Here is a 20,670-nt window from a genome sequence, read left to right as displayed (position 1 = left end):
GGTCAAAGGGGCAGAGACATGTACCTTGGCAGCAGCCAGCTCATGGGCGAGCTCCTGGACCTTCTGCTGCTGCTGGATCAGCAGCTCCTGGACAGAGGCGAGAGTGGTCTGTAACTGGGTCACTGGGGAACAGAGTGGGTATAACATTGTTAAGCTGATACTCAGAGATTTTCTCTCCATCCACACACCTAGGAGCTGCCCATGTTCCTGCTCCGCCTAATTTATCTGCAGGTCCCCCAGCCCCCGCCATCCATCTAATTTATCTGCATTCCGGGTAATCTGCCTGCACTGTGTCCAACCTCTAGTATTTCTACTTTATCTTTCCATTGTGTAGTTGTCCGTGGTCAACAGTATATCCGTCTAGAACCTCTCCCCTCTAATTACAGCTGGTTATGATTTGCTCAGCTCCCCCAGCTTCTGCAATGCCACATCCCTCATCTCCTTGGCCCCACAATGCCCTTGTGGAACTTGGAGAAAGTGTGCAATCCTGGGAGAGATGCGTCTCAGACCCCAGCAGCACACAGGAGAGGTTAAAACTGCAAAGCCCATTTCCCGCTGCTCCTTCTTGCCCGCCCCACCCAACCCGGAGCCTGCCTGCGCAGCACCCTGGGGTCACATGACCTGCCAGGCCTTGCTACTGCTAATGTCAGCGGAACAGATGCACCAGAGGATTGCCCAGAGGGACACGGACTCCTGCCTGGGACAGGGCTGTCCTGCTCTCCGTGCTCAGGTTTTGGATTCACAGCCAGCTTCCATCTAGTAAACAAGTTTATAGAGGAGAGAAGACACTTCTAGTGCGACAGGTCCCAGCTAATCTGGGCCATCATTGGGGCACTAGGCAATGAACGTGAGCCCTGTAGTCGATAACACAGGAGGTGGACGAGGTCCCGGGAGCCACAGTAATTACAGACTCTCTTGACCTTGTGTTGGATTCTTAGCGGGAAGGGGGGAAAACCACTGAAAACCCCCCTGAAAACCCCATAGAAGCAGAAATTAAAAATGAACTTTACAGCCCTTAGAAAGGCTGTCATTTTATTCCCCTTATTAATATTCTGAGGTTGGGAGCCTTTCCGTAAAAACATAATTAATTGAGGCCGCGCCGACAGTAAACAAGCAATTTCAAATTAAACCGAAATGACGGCGGCTTCATTTGCAAATGTGAACAGATTCTCAGAGCAGATAAATGAAGTCACCACATAAAGTGGAGACGGAGAGAGATGGGAGGGGGCAGAGAAGGGGCTGTTCGGGGGAGACTTTGAGGGGTGACTTGATGGAGTCATTAATCTTTACCTGTCTGAGCCACGCTGCCACTCAGCTTGGAGAGACTGGCCTCCATCCTCTCCAGCTGCTTCCTGTCTTCTCGGCCACCCAGGATCAGGGGGAGCAGGTATTTCTACAAGAAGCAGATGGGGGTGAATGGACATGTGCTAGGTTACTCTTCTATAAGCTCAAATTCTGCCCCTCAACTTTCTCCGTCATCCCCGGGTTTTGGCAGCCCCAAACACTATAAATGAACAAGGTATTTGAAAAGTTTTATAACCGTGTAAAAATTCTGCCAGAACAAGGACAGGGAATAAAGAGGGAACATAGTCTAGAAAAGTCACTTGGGTCTGCTGTGATGGGTGACTTTTGGGTTCTGTTATTTTTCTTTCTTTTTTTTTTTGTGATTTTTGGCCGGGGCTGGGTTTGAACCCGCCACCTCCGGCATATGGGACCGGCGCCCTACTCCTTGAGCCACAGGCGCCGCCCTCTGTTATTTTTCCTAATGATGCTTGAATACTTCAGCAATGAAAGTTTTTAAATTCTACTTTAGCAGTTTTAAGGTAAAAATTATGTGGAAGGATAGCCAGGAAATTGATACAGCTGGCGACCTCCAGGGAGGAGTGGAAGGGAAGTTTCCCCTGCACACTTTTCTGAGTCTTTACCATTTTGAGCTCTGTGAATCAATCATTCGGAAACAAATGAGTAAAATTAAATAAACGAAAAAATGACTCGAGAAACTAAAGAAAAATCAACAGCAGATTTCTGGGACCCTTGGTTCTTTTACGTGAGTATTTCACAGCTAGTCTAGAAGAGGTCAACCTTGGTCTTTTCCTAAACTAAGCCCAAATCCTCAGAGCAAGCTTCTTTTATTTAAGAGTCAAAAGCAGTCAAATCCCCCTAGAACTGAAATCCAGGGGTAAAAGGGAGAAGGAGAGGATTGGGGAGGACCAGAGGAAACTGCCTGTGGGGGAAAAGATGGTGGATCCTGGAGGGCAACCCAGCAAGGGGGACATCCAGGAAGAAGGCCTGAGGGCTATGGCTGCTAACTGGCCGTGAGGCTAGGGGCTCAGGATATGAAGGAGTGGGGAAGGACAGCAGGGCGCTGGGGCTGCCAGATGCAAGAGCAGGTGCTTTGAAGGCTACCTGCTCAGGATGGGAGACAACACCCTCCCTGGGGAAAAAGTGAGACCTGCTGCCAGGTGGCGCCAGGGGTAGGGCAGCACAGGCCTGTTGGGGGTCACCAGAGGATGACTTTGGTTCTTAATATATCTGGGCTCTGGAAGGAGAGAGGACAAAAACTTTCCCATTAAGGTTTCTGTACTAGGGAAGGAAAAGAAGGTCTCTCATGAGGGGTTTGTGGGAACTCATTTCAAGAGAGACTCCTAAGTGAACATCATTATTTAGCATATGTATAGAAGCATTTGCTATTTTGCAAAGTGCTTTTCCACCACGGTGTGAATTATTACCCTCAACTGAGCTGAAACTCACCAAAGGCAGCCTTACATTTCAGGTGGAAAATGTCCCAAGTATGAAAATCAAGAAATTCTCACACATGAAACCAACTAAAAACCTCATTTCTGAGATCAGAGATGATCCAAGATCAGGAAGGGGCAGATACACTACCCAGACTGTCTCTATAAAGCAAGATGATGGCTTCTTACTGCTCCATTTTTTGGAGACAGGGTCTTGCTCTGCTGCCCAGGCTAGAGTACAATGGTGTCATCAAAGCTCACAACAACCTCAAACTCAGGGGCTCAAATATCCTCCTGCCTCAGCCTCCCAAGTGGCCGGGCCTATAGGCATGCATCATCATGTCCAGCTAATTTTTTAATTTTTTGTGGAGATGGGGCCTCACTATGTTGCCCAGGGTGGTTTTGAATTCCTGGGAATGAACAATCTGTCTCAGCTTCCCAAGTAGCTAGGACTATGGGGAGGTACCTCCGTACCCAGCTCTGGTTTTAAATTCTAAGGTAGAACAATGGTGTATAAAGTACTTCCACAGGCCAGGCGTGGTTCTAAGCCCTTTCCTAAGAGGCACTGACTCCTGTGATCGTCACTAAACCTCTTGAGGTAGGTACCATTATCTGTTTTACAGGTGAGAACTGAGCCTGTGCCCACACAGGTCCTAAAAGGCAGGGCCAAGTTTCAACACAGGCAGCTGGGCCTGGTGTCCATGCTCTTACTCACTACGTCACTCTGTCTCTTATGCTGCTGGGCACTATCCTAAGAACCCGCCAGGAGCTGTCCATGGATGACCCTCATGATCCTGCTGAAGGTGGAACATGACAAGAGGTGGTTGGAGCCTGCCGAACTTCTCTAGCAGGGCAGAGAATTGCCCCAGGCATCTCCCCCAACCTCCACTACAGCCTCCCATCGTCACTAGGTTCCAGGGATAAGTGGGGCAACATCTCTGTACAGTGAGCCAAGGGCCCGTAGGATGGTGGCTAAATGCCAGAGGGTGGCAGGGACATAGGACATGCGGTTGCTGAGAAGGTGACTCACCTTGTAGAGCTGGTGAAAGCCAAATGCAATCCCTGTCATGATGATGGCCAAGGCACCATAATCTCGCCATCGGGAACCTGCAGGGCCTGAGGAAGGAAAAAGGAGAACCATTAAGAAAAGTGGCACATGGCGTCCTCCCTTGGGGAGGGCAGGCATAGTGCCTCAGTGGCGATGTCTCCTTGCCTCCAATGACAAGCAAGTGGCACCCAGACGCGGGCAGTGTATGATTCTCAGCAACATCAGTGCAGCCTTGGCCCTCCTCTTCTCAGGTTCTCAGAGACAACCGCCTCAGTTGGGACAGGAGTGAAAGCTAGTCACCTGGTGCTGCGTGCTGCTGGGTGAAGGTGTCCAGCAGTGAACTGAGTCCCTGTGTGGCAGAGGTGATCTGAAGACCTACAATCTGGTCTACCTCCAGGAACAAAGGAGGTACTGTGAACAGACTTCAGTGTGTGTAAATTACACCTACCCAAGGCCCTACCACACTAGGGATACACCAGGGGCCGCTACGGAACAGAGGGGACGCGTGGTGAACAAGACATGGTGGGACCTCTGGTGAACTAGACCTCCCTGCTTTGCTGTTACGCTGAGCCAGTGGAGAGATGATCCAAGTCTACAACTGACTGAGCAAGGCAACTCCGATGCTGAGTGATATGCCCACCCAACAGGGAGGCGAGAGTGGGATGCTGGGGAGAAGTGCCAGGCAGCAAGGCCCTGGAAGAGACCTGATGTCCTGGGGGCAGAGGAGGAACAGACAAAGGAGAGAAGATGGGTCAGTGTAGACCAGGTGAGCACCCCAGGCCTTACCTAGGAAAAAAGAGCCATCTAGGCCAAGAGAGGTGGAGTTGTGTAAGCTGGGAAGCAGCGGAAAGAAGATGGGGTGGGGTTACTGGAAAGTGTGGCTAAGGAACCCAAATAGTATTTCACAAGCAGTGGGGAGTCGCTGAAGGGTCTGCATTGGGAATGCCAGGATCTCAGAGAAGTGGGAGGTGGAGGCAGCCAGTGGTGAGGGGATGGGGAGTCGGAGGCTCTTGCCAGGGTCCACAGAGGTAGACAGGGGCTAGGACCAGAACCAAGTGTAGAGCCGCCCCGGGAAAATGCTCTGGAAGGGGCAGCCAGGCCTGGTGGGGGAGCAGGCTCCAGGCCCAGTTCTCCTGGGAGCCCCAACTCCCTAATGCAACTGCAGCTGCACAGAGGCCCCTGTAGCACCCCTGCCCATGTTCAGTCCACATCGTCACTGCCCTCTGAAACACAGAGGGAACCATCATCTCTACTCTGAGCCCTTCAGGAGCTACCCACAGGCCAACTGGCGTGTGCTCTGCCTACTCTTAAGAGATGTGCCTCGGGAGGGGCAGAGGCCACTGCTCCAGAGTGTCCGGACGTGTGGCGCACAGACCAGCATGGAATGAGATCACAGGACCACTGGGCAGTTACTCAGAAGGCCCTGGATGCAGGCTGCTGTAAGAAGGAATCTGGCCTCGGAGAATTCGGAGAAAGGGCGAGGGAGAAAGGGCAGCACCAGCAGGTGAGCAAAGCTGGTCTTCCTTCCTCACAGCCACCTGTGCTTCGCCTTCACCGCTCACCTGTGCTATAAGCTCTTAGGGGAGGAGGGGGCTTTTCTTTACATTCAGAACAGGATGTGGGCCCATGGGGACCAAGAGCTGCTGGCAGGAGGCACAACCAAGTGGTAAGGGAGACACCCCCCCACTTCTGAATGGGGCTCACAGGAGGCAGAGTGGACGTGGGTGGCAGGCTTGGCATCTCTCCTTGGTCATCCCACCCCCAGACCCTGCCCACGGACTTCACATGAGGTTCCCTGACATGGCCAGCCCCGAGTCTTAGTCTCAGCCCGACTCCCAATGTCCCCCTTTTTTGAAAAGGTGACACATATGGTTTACACATCAAATCGCATCCTCTCCACCACAGCCGGGTCCTGCACCTTCTTTCCTTAACCACCAGACACTGGGCAGCCTGCTGGCATGAGTTTCTCTTCCCCCTATTTCAGCCTTCTTTTCTTCTACAGCTGCATAGTATTCCGTGTAACTTTCCCCACGGACAGACAACTAGCTCAATTCCAATCTTCCCCCGTTTCACACTACACCAGCATCTCTCACACAGGTTCATGTGCGCCTGTGAGCCTAAGAGCCCCTGCAGGCTGGGTCACGGGCTCCTGCATGTCAGTTCTGCGAACTGTTGCCACGCTGCCTACATGGGGCCCAACAACTCACCCCACAGCCTGTACACAGCGCTGCTCCCCCAGCCGCACCAGCAAAACGTGTTACTCAGATGCAGAGATTCCTGCCAACACGGCAGAAAACAGAACTTCACTCTAGTCCTAATTTGCATCCATCTTATTTTTGAGTGAAGTTTGAACGTCTTTTCATCAGTTATTTCCTTTTCGGTGTACTGTGCGTTCTCCACTTTTCTACTTGATTTCTTTTCTCTTATCACCTTAGAGAGACTTTTTATATAGCAGAGATATTAGCCCTTTGTGATATGAATCACAAATATCGTCTCTGTTTTTCTTTTGACTCTGGTAATGGTGTTTTGTGGCATGGAGACAACATTTTCCTGTTTATATAAATTTATCAATCTGTTCTTTTACAGGTTCTGGGGCTTGTGTCACGGGTAGCTAGGACTTTCCCACTCCCTCCCGAGACTGTACAGTGACCCTGGGCATTCACCTAAGAAACTGTCCCAGGGGCTAGATGCCTGTGGCTGAAGTGGCCAAGGTGCCAGCCACATACACCTGAGCTGGTGGGTTCAAATCCAGCCCAGGCCCACCAAATGATGGCTGCAACCATTAAAAAAAAAAAAAATAGCCAGGCATAGTGGCGGGTGCCTGTTGTCCCAGCTACTTGGGAGGCAGAGGCAGGAGAATCGCTTGAGTCCAGGAGTTGAAGGTTGCTGTGAGCTGTGATGCCACAGCACTCTACCAAGGGTGACAGCTTGAGGCTCTGTCTCAAGAAAAAAAAAAAAAAACGAAAAGGAAAGGAAAGAAAGAAACAGTCCCAGGAGTGGAACAAACTGCTCTGCTCACAGCAGACATCCCCCCTGACAGAGCTGCCTCTCATTAAACAGGGAGCTCTGAGACTGCTGAGGCATGTGGATCCTTCACCTTGACCCTGAGGGGCTGGGCACTCAAGAGTCCCCCCAGGGTTCTCTGTGTTTCCCCTTCTGTTCTAGTCAGCTTTGCTCACAAAATCTGATGTACAGTTCAAGTTCGTTTTTAGGAGGGAAAGGGCAAGACAGAGCAACTCTGTCACTCTTTGAGAGAGTCACTGCTCAGGAGGGCTTTAATCCACACCTAGTATATCCCTCTTGCAGTCAAAACCCTCAGAGAGAACATCTTCAAAACAGGGGCTGCATCTAGAACACAGAGTTAACCACTGACTTTTCAAATACTCACTACACCTCTTACAAGAAGCAGTTGTACCCAAGGTAAAAACTTGATCAGAACCCAAAGTTTGTTGGATTCTTCTGCTCTCCTGCAAACATGAAGCACCATGAAAAGCACAGCCAACTTCTCTTGGGTCCTCTGAGCCAAAGCCGAGCTCTTTCCAGAGCCCTGAGCTCCTCCAGTCCCTAGAAACACCTGTGGGTCCCTGCCAGCCTCACCCTTCACCCCTCACAGCGCCTCGCTCCTGCCATGATCACATTAAGAACATTTTATTGCCCCCTGGTTTTCATTATTAATGAAAAGGGACCAGAATGATCTTTCCTAAAGTTCAGAGAGTCTATAAAGACAAGAAGCTGAAATGCCATTTTACTCGTTTTGGAGATGTGTGATACAATTCTGTCTTGTGGCAAAATGAAAAGAGAGAAAAACTAGGATGGAGATGACCCCTGCCCACAGAACGGATCACATACCTCAAGGGTAACAGACCAGAGCTACCCCAAGAGCTAGGGGTGACCCAAACTGGCTCATACCCCCGGCCACAACCACCTGCGGTCCTGCCCCTGCCCACCAATGTTTCCAAGTCAGGGTAGACCCATGAGGGGCCTGAGAGCAGGGTACCTGGGAGCATAGCCTCCTCCTCCACGCTCCTCCAATGTCCAGAATTACAAAGACAAGGGCAGAAAACGGGGCCAGTCACTCTTCTGCTCTAGCTGGGTGAAGACCTTGGATGAGTGAGCTCTGTAAAAGCTTTAGCCCCTCCGGTCTGCCCCACAGAGAAGGCAGATGAGGGGACAAGAAGCCAGAAGTCACAGTCCCTGGTGTCACAGCATCATCCAGATGCTTCCCGAAGACACCTGTCTCTTACCAAGCTCTTGACAAGGTGACAGGGCTTTGCTAGCCCCACAGAACCCAGGAAGAGTGACATTCCAACTCTGGCTCAGATCTAAATTGTCTACAGTGCCTCCCCAGCAGGCACTGCCAGCTGACGGCTAGTCCCTCACCAACGCCACAGCGTCTCTGAGGTCGCGGCAGTTAGCACCTGCTCGACTGGGCAGTCTTGGGACTGCTCCGGTGCTATGGGCTGCAGTAGCGGGGACTCTATGAACTAACTTAACATGTGCTCTGCAGTCTCCATGGAGGTCTGTCCGCCCAGAGGCTCGGGGCTCAGATGAAGCCTTGGTGGACAGCAGCCACGTCAGCACCAGAGCAGCTGTCTTCCACCGCTCCTCACCTGTTCACCGAACACCAATAAAACCCAATAGTACTCAATTTCTTTAACTATATCTCATCAACCGAGAACTTCTCAGCTAGCGATGAGAACAAAGATTGTTCAATAAGAACACATACAAGGGCCTGGGGCTTGCACGCACAACACAGCAATGTTGAGCCTGAAATCACTAAGTCGTGGGCTCATCCATCAACACCCCGGAAATCCTACAATCCAGCAAAGGTCCATCAGCAATACAGGGCTGAGAGCTGTCGCACAGTCACCCTGCTCAGACAACCTGCACTTTAGTGATGTGCTAGCTGACAAGAGGGAGAAGAAGACGGGCTTGTCCTTGGGGAGGGTAGCGGCAGCCCACTCATGCAGCCTGGCAGGGACAGGCATCGGGCAGGCCAGCTGAGTCCCCTCCACACTGAGCAAGGTGGGAGCCCCAAGCCCACCTAGCAGCGTATCAGATTAGCTCATCAACTTTGCTCAGAAGCCATCCTGAAAATGAAATGCTATGACAAGGCCATCCTCAGTAAGTCCCTGGAATAAGCCAGACCAAGGAATCAGTGCTTGCTATAGCATGGAGGTGCTAGGCCACAAGCATAGAGAGACTGATGATGAGCTCAAGGTCCCACAGGCTACGCTGGCAAGAGCGGGGCAGGTGTGTGGGGAGGGTGACAAGGAAGCGCATGGCTTTGGATGGCTAGCAGTGGTCAGTCAGAAGGACAAACCAACCTAGAAAGCACAAGCAGACACAGAACATTCTGCTCTGAGCAGGGGTACTTGGGCGGGGTGTATGGCAAAAGGTGCCATAGTAGCCTAAAGCAACCACAGCTGAAAATCCAAAGCTTCTCTTTCACATACATCTTCCACAGACAATCTTTTCCACGCCCTGTGGGCTGCAATGCTATCAGCAGTGTCATCTTTGGGCAGGAAGGACACGGAGGGGCATATCTACACCCCCTCTTCAGAGATTAAAAAAATATGAGCCCTGATTAAGCTGTTCAAAATTCAGAAGAGTGCAAAACTAGACTCAAGCTTATATGGTCAACTGATTTTTGACAAAAAGGCCAAGGTAATTCTATGGGGAAAGGATAATCTTTACAACAATGGTGCTGGAACAAACCGACATCCATAGGAAAAAAATGAACCTTGACTCTTTATACTATACACAAAAATTAACTCAGAACGGATCACACACCTAAACAAAACAGCAAGAGCAATAAAGCTGCTGTAAGGAAATAGGAAACTCAGAAAAAATCTTTGCAATCCTGGGGTATGCAAAAGCATCTTAAGATACAAAAAACATGAACCATAAGAGGAAAACATTGATCAAACGGACATCATCAAAATTTACGTTTGTTTTCCAAAAGGCACTGTCAAGAAAATGTAGACAAGCAACAGGCTGGGAGAAAATATCTGCCAGACATAAATCTGATGGAGGACTTGTGACTGGAAGGTACAAAGAGCTCCACCAACTCTCTAACAAAAAGACAACAAGGTGGTTTTTTAAGTAACCAAAAGATTGGAAGATACTCTTCTCAAAAGATACATGATGGCCAATAAGCACATGAAAATTTGCTTCACGTCCTAAGTCCTTAGACAAATGTCAATATCAATGCAAAGTACTGTACAGTAAGGTCCTGTTGCACATGAATTAGGATGGCCAGACTTACAAACTGAAAATACCAAATGTTGGCAAGGATGTGGAGCAACTCAAACTCTCACACATTGCTGATGGAAATGCAAAGTGATACAACCATTTTGGACAACAGTTTGACAGTTTCTTACGAAATTCAACACATATCTAACATGTCACTAAGCCATTCCACTCCTAGGTATTTACCCAAGAGAAATGAAAGCATATGTGTACACAAGGCTTTGTACACAGAGGTTCTTAGCAGCTTTATTCTTAACACCACAGATGACTGTCAGTTGGTCAGTGGATAGAGACTGTGGTGCAGGAAGCAACAGAAGTTAGCAAACTATGGCCAGTTGGTCAAGCCCACCGCAGCCTGTTTTTATACAGCCAGTGAACTAAGAATGGTTATTACATTTTTAAAGGATTGTAGTAGGGTGGGGCTGGGAAGAAGAATAAGAAAAGAAAGAGAGAAAAGGGAGAAGAGGAGGAGAATCTGTGACAGAAACACACACAGCTCACAAAGTCTGACAGACGTCAGACCCAGCCCTTTACAGAAAAGGTTCACTGACCCCTGGAATAGAATTCAGAAACAAAGAGGAATGAACTACATATGTATGATAGATCTGGATATATGATATAGATATATGATATATACCAGGGCTGCCCCCCACCAAATGCATACACATTTTAAGTAATCTTGCTGGAAGTAAAATTGATCATTCCCACAAAGTGTACAAATTGCAGGTAAAATGGATGTGTGTAACATGTCTGGGTACACTAGACCAGTAACAGTACCTTCAATTCAACTTCAAAAAGTAACACATAGTTAACATCTGTTAAAATGTATGTACAGTTTTTGGGCACCCTTTGTATATGAATGTGGACCAATCTGAAAAGCATTATGTTAAGTAAAGAAGCTGGTCACAAGCCAGGCATGGTGGCTCACGCCTGTAATCCCAGCACTCTCGGAAGCTGAGGCAGGTGAATTGCCTGAGCTCACGGGTTCAAAACCAGCCTGAGCCAGAGCGAGACCCTAACTCTAAAAATAGCCGGGTGTTGTAGCAGACACCTGTAGTCCTAGCTGCTTGGGAGGCTGAGGCAAGAGAATCGCTTAAGCCCAAGAGTTGGAGGTTGCTGGGAGCTATGATGCCACAGCACTCTACTGAGGGTGACAAAGAGAGACTCTATCTTAAAAAAAATAAAAAAAGAAGCCAGGTACAAAAGACTACATGCTGTATGATCTCATTTATATGAAATTTTTTTAAAAGCAGGACTATGGTGACAGAGATTATGGTGGTTAACAGGAACCAGAGGCGAGGGGGAAGACGGGTGTCCAAGGCATGGAGAAACTTTTGGAGGTGATAGAAATTCTCCGTATCGTGATCACAGTTTTGGTCACATGAGTTAAATGAGTTACAACTCATTTGTACAATTCATTGAACTGCACATGTAAAACTGATGAATCTTACTATATGTAAATTTTACTTCAAAAAACCTAATTAGAAAGAAAAAAATTGGGAAGGATCCAGAAACATAAAACTACCAAATCTAGCAATTCCACTCCTAGATCTACCGAAGAGGAATTAGAACATACATCCCCATGGGATTTGCACATAAATATTCTCAGCAGCATTATCCTTGTCAGCCAAACTGGAGACGATCTAGATTCCTCAACTGTGAACTGGTGGACAAAATGAGGTATAACCGTAACAGAATACTGCTCCACAATAAAAGGGAAGAAAGTTTTGACACACGTGCTGCAGGATGAACCTCAAAATACTATGTTAAGTAAAAGAAGCCAGGCAAGAGAAATCACATATTCTGTGATTTACCTGAAATGTCCAGAAAAGGTAAATACGTAGTGATGGAAAGTAGATTAATGGTTGCCTGGGGCTAGAGGTGGAAACAGGGATTAATGGTAAATGGGCCCAAAGGATCTTATTGGGGAGACAAAGTGCTCTAAAGCTGATTTATGGTGATGGTTGCACCACTCAGTAAAGTTACTAAAAATCATTGAATTGTACACTTGAAATGGATGAGCTTTATGATATGTAAAATGTACTTCAATAGCTTTGTTTTAAAAAATTATTTTTTAAAAAGAGGAGTCTAGAAACAGACCCATGCATATATAGTCAAGTGACTTTTCATAAAGAGACAACTCAAGGGGGACAAGATAATCTGTTGAACGAAAGGTGCTGGCACAACTGGATGTCCATACAGAGGAAAGTTAACCTTCACTGTCACCTCGTGCCACACACACATTAAAGCAAAAGATTTAAATTTTTAGTTACAGTTACTGAACATAAAACTAACACTATCAAACTTCTTTCTAGAAGAAAGTCTTTCTAACCTTGGGATAGAAAAAGTTCTTCTTAAATAGGACACAAAAACCATGAATTATAAAAGGAAAAAAACAGATGTCATAAAAATGTAAATCTTTTGCTTTTCAAAAGACAATGTTATCCAGGCACGGTGGCTCACACCTATAATCCTAGTGACTAGGGAGGCTGAGGTGAGAGGATGGTTTAAACCCAGAAGTTCAAAACTAGCCTAAGCAGCAGAATGAGACCCCCATCTCTTTTTTTTTTTTTTTTTTTTTTTTTTTGCAGTTTTTGGCTGGGGCTGGCTTTGAACCTGCCACCTCCGGCATATGGGGCCAGTGCCCTACTCCTTTGAGCCACAGGTACCACCAGAGACCCCATCTCTTTAAAGAAGAAAACAAAAAGGCAAACCACAGACTGGGAATGACTGTTGATCATACATCTAACCAAGGAGTTGAATCCAGAATGCATAAAAAACCCTTTCAACTTAGTTAAGAAGACAATAATGGGCAAAAGATTAGAACAGACATTTCCACACCAAAAAAGACATGCAAATGGGCAATAGCTCTTAAAAAGATGCTCAGCCTGACCAGTCACCATAGAAATGCAAACCCAAGCTACCACTGTACACTGTTAACATTAAAATCACTAAAATTAAAGACGACTGAGAACACCAACTATTGAGGCTATGTAGAAAGTAGAACTCTTGAACATTGCTGGTGAGAAGATGAAATGATGCAACCACTTTGGAAAACAGGTCAGCAGTTTCTTATAAAGTTAAACACATTTAACATGAAAACCGGCAATTCCACTCCTAGGCATCCCCCCAAGAGAAATGAAACATACAAAGATTTGTACACAGATCTTCGAAAGAGTTTTATTCTTAATAGCTCAAAACTGGAAACAACCCCAAGTGCATCACGGGTGGACAGATCATCTGTGGTGCAGTGGACACCACTCAACAGTGAGAGGAAGGCACTCTGGTGTGCACAGAAAAGCCTGACTTCCAGCACCCTGCTTAGCAAAAGCAGCCACACACACAGAGCGCACACTGCACGGTTCCAGCTACACAAAACACCCCCCCACACACACAGAGCGCACACTGCACGGTTCCAGCTACACAGAACACCCACACACACACACAGAGCGCACACTGCACGGTTCCAGCTACACAGAACACCTCCCACACACACACATGGAGTGCACACTGCACGGTTCCAGCTACACAGAACACCCACACACACACACAGAGCGCACACTGCACGGTTCCAGCTACATAGAACACACCCCCACACAGACAGAGCGCACACTGCACGGTTCCAGCTACACAGAACACCTCCCACACACACAGAGCGCACACTGCACGGTTCCAGCTACACAGAACACCTCCATCACACACACAGAGCGCACACTACACGGTTCCAGCTACACAGAACACCCCCACACACACACAGAGCGCACACAGCACGGTTCCAGCTACACAGAACACACACACACACACATAGAGCGCACACTGCACGGTTCCAGCTACACAGAACACCCCCACACACACACAGAGCGCACACGGCACGGTTCCAGCTACACAGAACACCTCCCACACACACAGAGCGCAACTGCACGGTTCCAGCTACACAGAACACCCCCACACACACACAGAGCGCACACGGCACGGTTCCAGCTACACAGAACACACACACACACACACAGAGCGCACACTGCACGGTTCCAGCTACACAGAACACCCCCACACACACACAGAGCGCACACGGCACGGTTCCAGCTACACAGAACACCCCCACACACACACAGAGCGCACACGGCACGGTTCCAGCTACACAGAACACCTCCCACACACACAGAGCGGACACTGCACGGTTCCAGCTACACAGAACACCCCCACAAACAAACAGAGCGCACACTCCACGGTTCCAGCTACACAGAACAAACCCACACACACACACACAGAGCACACTGCATGGTTCCAGCTACACAGAACACTCCCACACACACACAGCGAACACTGAACGGTTGCAGCTACACAGAACACCCCCACACACACAGAGCGCATACTGCACGGTTCCAGCTACACAGAACACCCCCCACACACACACAGAGCACACACTGCACGGTTCCAGCTACACAGAACACCTCCCACACACACACACAGAGCACACACTGCACAGTTCTAGCTACACAGAACACCCCCCCCACACGCACACAGAGCGCACACTGCACGGTTCCAGCTACACACAACACCCACACACACACACAGAACACCCCCCCACACACACACACACAGAGCGCACACTGCACGGTTCCAGCTACACACAACACCCACACACACACACAGAGTGCACACTGCACGGTTCCAGCTACACAGAACCTGGGGAGGAACACGGGGGAGACTGCAACAGAGCAGATCGGTGGGTGCTCTGGAAGCAGGATTTGGGGTTGGCTGGCAATGGGACACCAGGGAACCTTTTCGAGTGTTGAGAATGTTCTACGATGTAGTCATGTATTTCGGGGGTATATACTTACCACACTCAAATTGTACAATTAATATGGACACATTTTATGGAGATTATACCTCAATAAAGCTGTTTTCTTTTTTTTTCTTCCAGTTTTTGGCCGGGGCCACGCTTGAACTGCCACCCCCGGTATATGGGGCCGGCACCCTACTCCTTGAGCCACAGGTGCTGCCCAATAAAGCTGATTTTTAAAAAATAAAGTCTGTTCAGGAATTTTTTAAGAAGCTAAAGGAAGTCAGCGGTGACAGAACCCCACCCAGCAGTGTGGATTCTCCCCCTGCTCCGTTAACATTTGAGATCAAAGGAAGAAGCAAGGCCTGAGAAGGCTAATGCCACTCGTAAAAATGTACCCCGAGTATTTGATACATATAAAAGAATACAACATAGAACTATAATAAAATTAGCAATTCTAAACCCACCTAATTTACCAGCTAAAACTTTCCAAACACCGATGTGTTCCTACTGTGTTCTTCCCCAGTCCAGAGGCGCCCATCCCTGAACTTAGTGTTTATCAGAACTCAACTTCCCAGGGGACGTGCAAAGCTGACGACGTGCCCTGCGGAATGAGGACTGAGACTCTCAGCCTCCCTTGTGGACGGGGCTGGCTGTGAGGCTGAGGTCCAGCCAAGAGGGAGAAAGTGGAAATGACCTGGGCAGTTTTCAGAAGTGCCCTTAGAAGGCGGCCTGCCCTTCTCTTTCCTTCTCTCCCCTCTCACTGGCTGGGTGGCAGATGGGACACTTTGGACCACAAGATAGATGCCAGCCAGGCATCAGGGACGCAGAACAATGAGGCAGAGCCGAGTCCCTGAAGGCCGGACTGCCGCACATTTATGTAACTCTTGTTTTCTCTTATCTACAGCTGATTTTATAAAACACACAGTCAGCACAGCCATAATACCAACTACCAGCAACACCTAAGACTCCTACTAAGAAACCTAAGGAAAGGATCACTTGATGTAGTTCTTCCCTACGATTCTGGCCCTCTTCGACAACCACAGTGGCATTTATTTGGCCCCCGTGTGGCACCAAAACAGGAGCAACACACAGGAAACAAAATGGACAGAGCGCTTGCTAATCTAGACTAGCGATGAGGACAGCAGAAGACAGACACAATTTCTTCGAAATTTTAGAGAAATATTTTCTTTACAAACAAACCAGTAACTTTTATGTAGCAAAAAATGAGATTTGTCCCTAAACTAGCAAAGAAATGGGAGCGAGAGAGAGAGAGATGGGGAGAGAGATGGGGAGAGAGATGGAGAGAGAGATGGAGAGAGAGATGGGGAGAGAGATGGAGAGAGAGATGGGGAGAGAGATGGGGAGAGAGATGAAGAGAGAGATGGGGAGAGAGATGGGGAGAGAGATGGGGAGAGAGATGGGGAGAGAGATGGGGAGAGAGATGGGGAGAGAGATGGAGAGAGAGATGGGGAGAGAGATGGGGAGAGAGATGGGGAGAGAGATGGGGAGAGAGATGGGGAGAGAGATGGGGAGAGAGATGGGGAGAGAGATGGGGAGAGAGATGGAGAGAGAGATGGAGAGAGAGATGGGGAGAGAGATGGGGAGAGAGATGGGGAGAGAGATGGAGAGAGAGATGAAGAGAGAGATGGGGAGAGAGATGGGGAGAGAGATGGAGAGAGAGATGGGGAGAGAGATGGGGAGAGAGATGGGGAGAGAGATGGGGAGAGAGATGGGGAGAGAGATGGGGAGAGAGATGGGGAGAGAGATGGAGAGAGAGATGGGGAGAGAGATGGGGAGAGAGATGGGGAGAGAGATGGGGAGAGAGATGGGGAGAGAGATGGAGAGAGAGATGGAGAGAGAGATGGGGAGAGAGATGGAGAGAGAGATGGGGAGAGAGATGGAGAGAGAGATGAAGAGAGAGATGGGGAGAGAGATGGGGAGAGAGATGGGGAGAGAGATGGAGAGAGAGATGGGGAGAGAGATGGGGAGAGAGATGGGGAGAGAGATGGAGAGAGAGATGGAGAGAGAGATGGAGAGAGAGATGGGGAGAGAGATGGGGAGAGAGATGGGGAGAGAGATGGGGAGAGAGATGGGGAGAGAGATGGGGAGAGAGATGGGGAGAGAGATGGAGAGAGAGATGGGGAGAGAGATGGGGAGAGAGATGGGGAGAGAGATGGGGAGAGAGATGGAGAGAGAGAGAGATGGAGAGAGAGATGGGGAGAGAGATGGGGAGAGAGATGGGGAGAGAGATGGAGAGAGAGATGGAGAGAGAGATGGGGAGAGAGATGGGGAGAGAGATGGGGAGAGAGATGGGGAGAGAGATGGGGAGAGAGATGGGGAGAGAGATGGGGAGAGAGATGGGGAGAGAGATGGGGAGAGAGATGGGGAGAGAGATGGGGAGAGAGATGGGGAGAGAGATGGGGAGAGAGATGGGGAGAGAGATGGGGAGAGAGATGGGGAGAGAGATGGGGAGAGAGATGGGGAGAGAGATGGGGAGAGAGATGGGGAGAGAGATGGAGAGAGAGATGGAGAGAGAGATGGGGAGAGAGATGGAGAGAGAGATGGGGAGAGAGATGGAGAGAGAGATGAAGAGAGAGATGGGGAGAGAGATGGGGAGAGAGATGGAGAGAGAGATGGGGAGAGAGATGGGGAGAGAGATGGGGAGAGAGATGGAGAGAGAGATGGGGAGAGAGATGGGGAGAGAGATGGGGAGAGAGATGGGGAGAGAGATGGGGAGAGAGATGGGGAGAGAGATGGGGAGAGAGATGGGGAGAGAGATGGAGAGAGAGATGGGGAGAGAGATGGGGAGAGAGATGGGGAGAGAGATGGAGAGAGAGAGAGATGGAGAGAGAGATGGGGAGAGAGATGGGGAGAGAGATGGGGAGAGAGATGGAGAGAGAGATGGGGAGAGAGATGGGGAGAGAGATGGGGAGAGAGATGGGGAGAGAGATGGAGAGAGAGATGGGGAGAGAGATGGGGAGAGAGATGGAGAGAGAGATGGAGAGAGAGATGGAGAGAGAGATGGAGAGAGAGATGGGGAGAGAGATGGGGAGAGAGATGGGGAGAGAGATGGAGAGAGAGATGGAGAGAGAGATGGGGAGAGAGATGGGGAGAGAGATGGGGAGAGAGATGGGGAGAGAGATGGGGAGAGAGATGGGGAGAGAGATGGGGAGAGAGATGGGGAGAGAGATGGGGAGAGAGATGGAGAGAGAGAGATGGGGAGAGATGGAGAGAGAGAGATGGGGAGAGAGATGGGGAGAGAGATGGGGAGAGATGGAGAGAGAGAGATGGGGAGAGAGATGGGGAGAGATGGAGAGAGAGAGATGGGGAGAGAGATGGGGAGAGAGATGGGGAGAGATGGAGAGAGAGAGATGGGGAGAGAGATGGGGAGAGATGGAGAGAGAGAGATGGGGAGAGAGATGGGGAGAGATGGAGAGAGAGAGATGGGGAGAGAGATGGGGAGAGAGATGGGGAGAGAGATGGGGAGAGATGGAGAGAGAGAGATGGGGAGAGAGATGGGGAGAGAGATGGGGAGAGAGATGGAGAGAGAGAGAGAGATGGGGAGAGAGATGGAGAGAGAGATGGAGAGAGAGATGGAGAGAGAGATGGGGAGAGAGATGGGGAGAGAGATGGAGAGAGATGATGAGAGAGAGAGAGATGGGGAGAGAGATGGAGAAGAGAGAAGAGATGGAGAGAGAGATGAAGAGAGAGAGAGAGATGGGGAGAGAGATGGGGAGAGAGAGAGAGATGGAGAGAGAGAGAGATGGGGAGAGAGATGGGGAGAGAGATGGGGAGAGAGATGGAGAGAGAGAGATGGGGAGAGAGATGGGGAGAGAGATGGAGAGAGAGAGAGAGATGGAGAGAGAGAGAGAGATGGGGAGAGAGATGGGGAGAGAGATGGAGAGAGAGAGAGAGATGGAGAGAGAGAGAGATGGGGAGAGAGATGGGGAGAGAGATGGGGAGAGAGATGGAGAGAGAGAGAGATGGGGAGAGAGATGGGGAGAGAGATGGGGAGAGAGATGGGGAGAGAGATGGGGAGAGAGATGGGGAGAGAGATGGAGAGAGAGAGAGAGATGGGGAGAGAGATGGAGAGAGAGATGGAGAGAGAGATGGAGAGAGAGATGGGGAGAGAGATGGGGAGAGAGATGGAGAGAGAGATGAAGAGAGAGAGAGAGATGGGGAGAGAGATGGAGAGAGAGATGGAGAGAGAGATGAAGAGAGAGAGAGAGATGGGGAGAGAGATGGGGAGAGAGAGAGAGATGGAGAGAGAGAGAGATGGGGGAGAGAGATGGGGAGAGAGATGGGGAGAGAGATGGAGAGAGAGAGAGATGGGGAGAGAGATGGGGAGAGAGATGGAGAGAGAGAGAGAGATGGAGAGAGAGAGAGAGATGGGGAGAGAGATGGGGAGAGAGATGGAGAGAGAGAGAGAGATGGAGAGAGAGAGAGATGGGGAGAGAGATGGGGAGAGAGATGGGGAGAGAGATGGAGAGAGAGAGAGATGGGGAGAGAGATGGGGAGAGAGATGGGGAGAGAGATGGGGAGAGAGATGGGGAGAGAGATGGGGAGAGAGATGGAGAGAGAGAGAGAGATGAAGAGAGAGAGAGAGATGGGGAGAGAGATGGGGAGAGAGATGGAGAGAGAGAGAGAGATGGAGAGAGAGAGAGATGGGGAGAGAGATGGGGAGAGAGATGGGGAGAGAGATGGAGAGAGAGAGAGATGGGGAGAGAGATGGGGAGAGAGATGGGGAGAGAGATGGGGAGAGAGATGGGGAGAGAGATGGGGAGAGAGATGGGGAGAGAGATGGAGAGAGAGATGGGGGGAGAGATGGAGAGAGATGGGGAGAGAGATGGGGAGAGAGATGGGGAGAGAGATGGGGAGAGAGATGGAGAGAGAGATGGGGAGAGAGATGGGGAGAGAGATGGGGAGAGAGATGGAGAGAGAGATGGGGAGAGAGATGGGGAGAGAGAGATGGAGAGAGAGATGGGGAGAGAGAGATGGAGAGAGAGATGGGGAGAGAGAGATGGAGAGAGAGATGGGGAGAGAGATGGGGAGAGAGATGGGGAGAGAGATGGAGAGAGAGATGGGGAGAGAGATGGGGAGAGAGAGATGGAGAGAGAGATGGAGAGAGAGATGGGGAGAGAGATGGGGAGAGAGATGGGGAGAGAGATGGAGAGAGAGATGGAGAGAGAGATGGGGAGAGAGATGGGGAGAGAGAGATGGAGAGAGAGATGGGGAGAGAGAGATGGAGAGAGAGATGGGGAGAGAGAGATGGGGAGAGAGATGGGGAGAGAGATGGGGAGAGAGATGGAGAGAGAGATGGGGAGAGAGATGGGAGAGAGAGATGGAGAGAGAGATGGGGAGAGAGATGGGGAGAGAGATGGGGAGAGAGATGGAGAGAGAGATGGAGAGAGAGATGGGGAGAGAGATGGGGAGAGAGATGGGGAGAGAGATGGAGAGAGAGATGGGGAGAGAGATGGGGAGAGAGAGATGGAGAGAGAGATGGGGGAGAGAGAGATGGAGAGAGAGATGGGGAGAGAGAGATGGAGAGAGAGATGGGGAGAGAGAGATGGAGAGAGAGATGGGGAGAGAGATGGAGAGAGAGATGGGGAGAGAGATGGGGAGAGAGATGGGGAGAGAGAGATGGAGAGAGAGATGGGGAGAGAGAGAGATGGAGAGAGAGATGGGGAGAGAGAGAAAGAAGCGACATTCCTGTGCTACCTCCTGGTGGGAGCACACGCGTGTGCCTTGTTTAGTCACCTGGGTTTCGCTCACACTCAGGCCTCCCCTGACCCCAGGCCTTCTTGCTAGCTTAGGTTTGGTCCCAGTTTACTGACCTCAAAGCCAGTTCA

General features: G+C 49.9%; 1 protein-coding gene across 1 annotated transcript in view; it reads right to left on the bottom strand.

The window, feature by feature from the left end:
* Positions 1 to 20,670, bottom strand: part of PEX14 (peroxisomal biogenesis factor 14) — a 147,346-nt gene that overhangs the window by 6,873 nt on the left and 119,803 nt on the right. The window contains exons 5-7 of the mRNA XM_053577317.1: positions 3,766 to 3,851; positions 1,291 to 1,393; positions 25 to 122 (exon numbers count right to left, since the gene is read on the bottom strand). Coding sequence (XP_053433292.1) covers positions 25 to 122; positions 1,291 to 1,393; positions 3,766 to 3,851 — 287 coding nt within the window. The remainder of the gene's footprint in view (positions 1 to 24; positions 123 to 1,290; positions 1,394 to 3,765; positions 3,852 to 20,670) is intronic.

This window comes from Nycticebus coucang, chromosome 22, assembly GCF_027406575.1.
Source record: "Nycticebus coucang isolate mNycCou1 chromosome 22, mNycCou1.pri, whole genome shotgun sequence".
Taxonomy (NCBI): Eukaryota; Metazoa; Chordata; class Mammalia; order Primates; family Lorisidae; genus Nycticebus; species Nycticebus coucang.
Note: the sequence above shows the minus strand (reverse complement) of the source record. Positions and strands in the feature narration are given on the sequence as shown.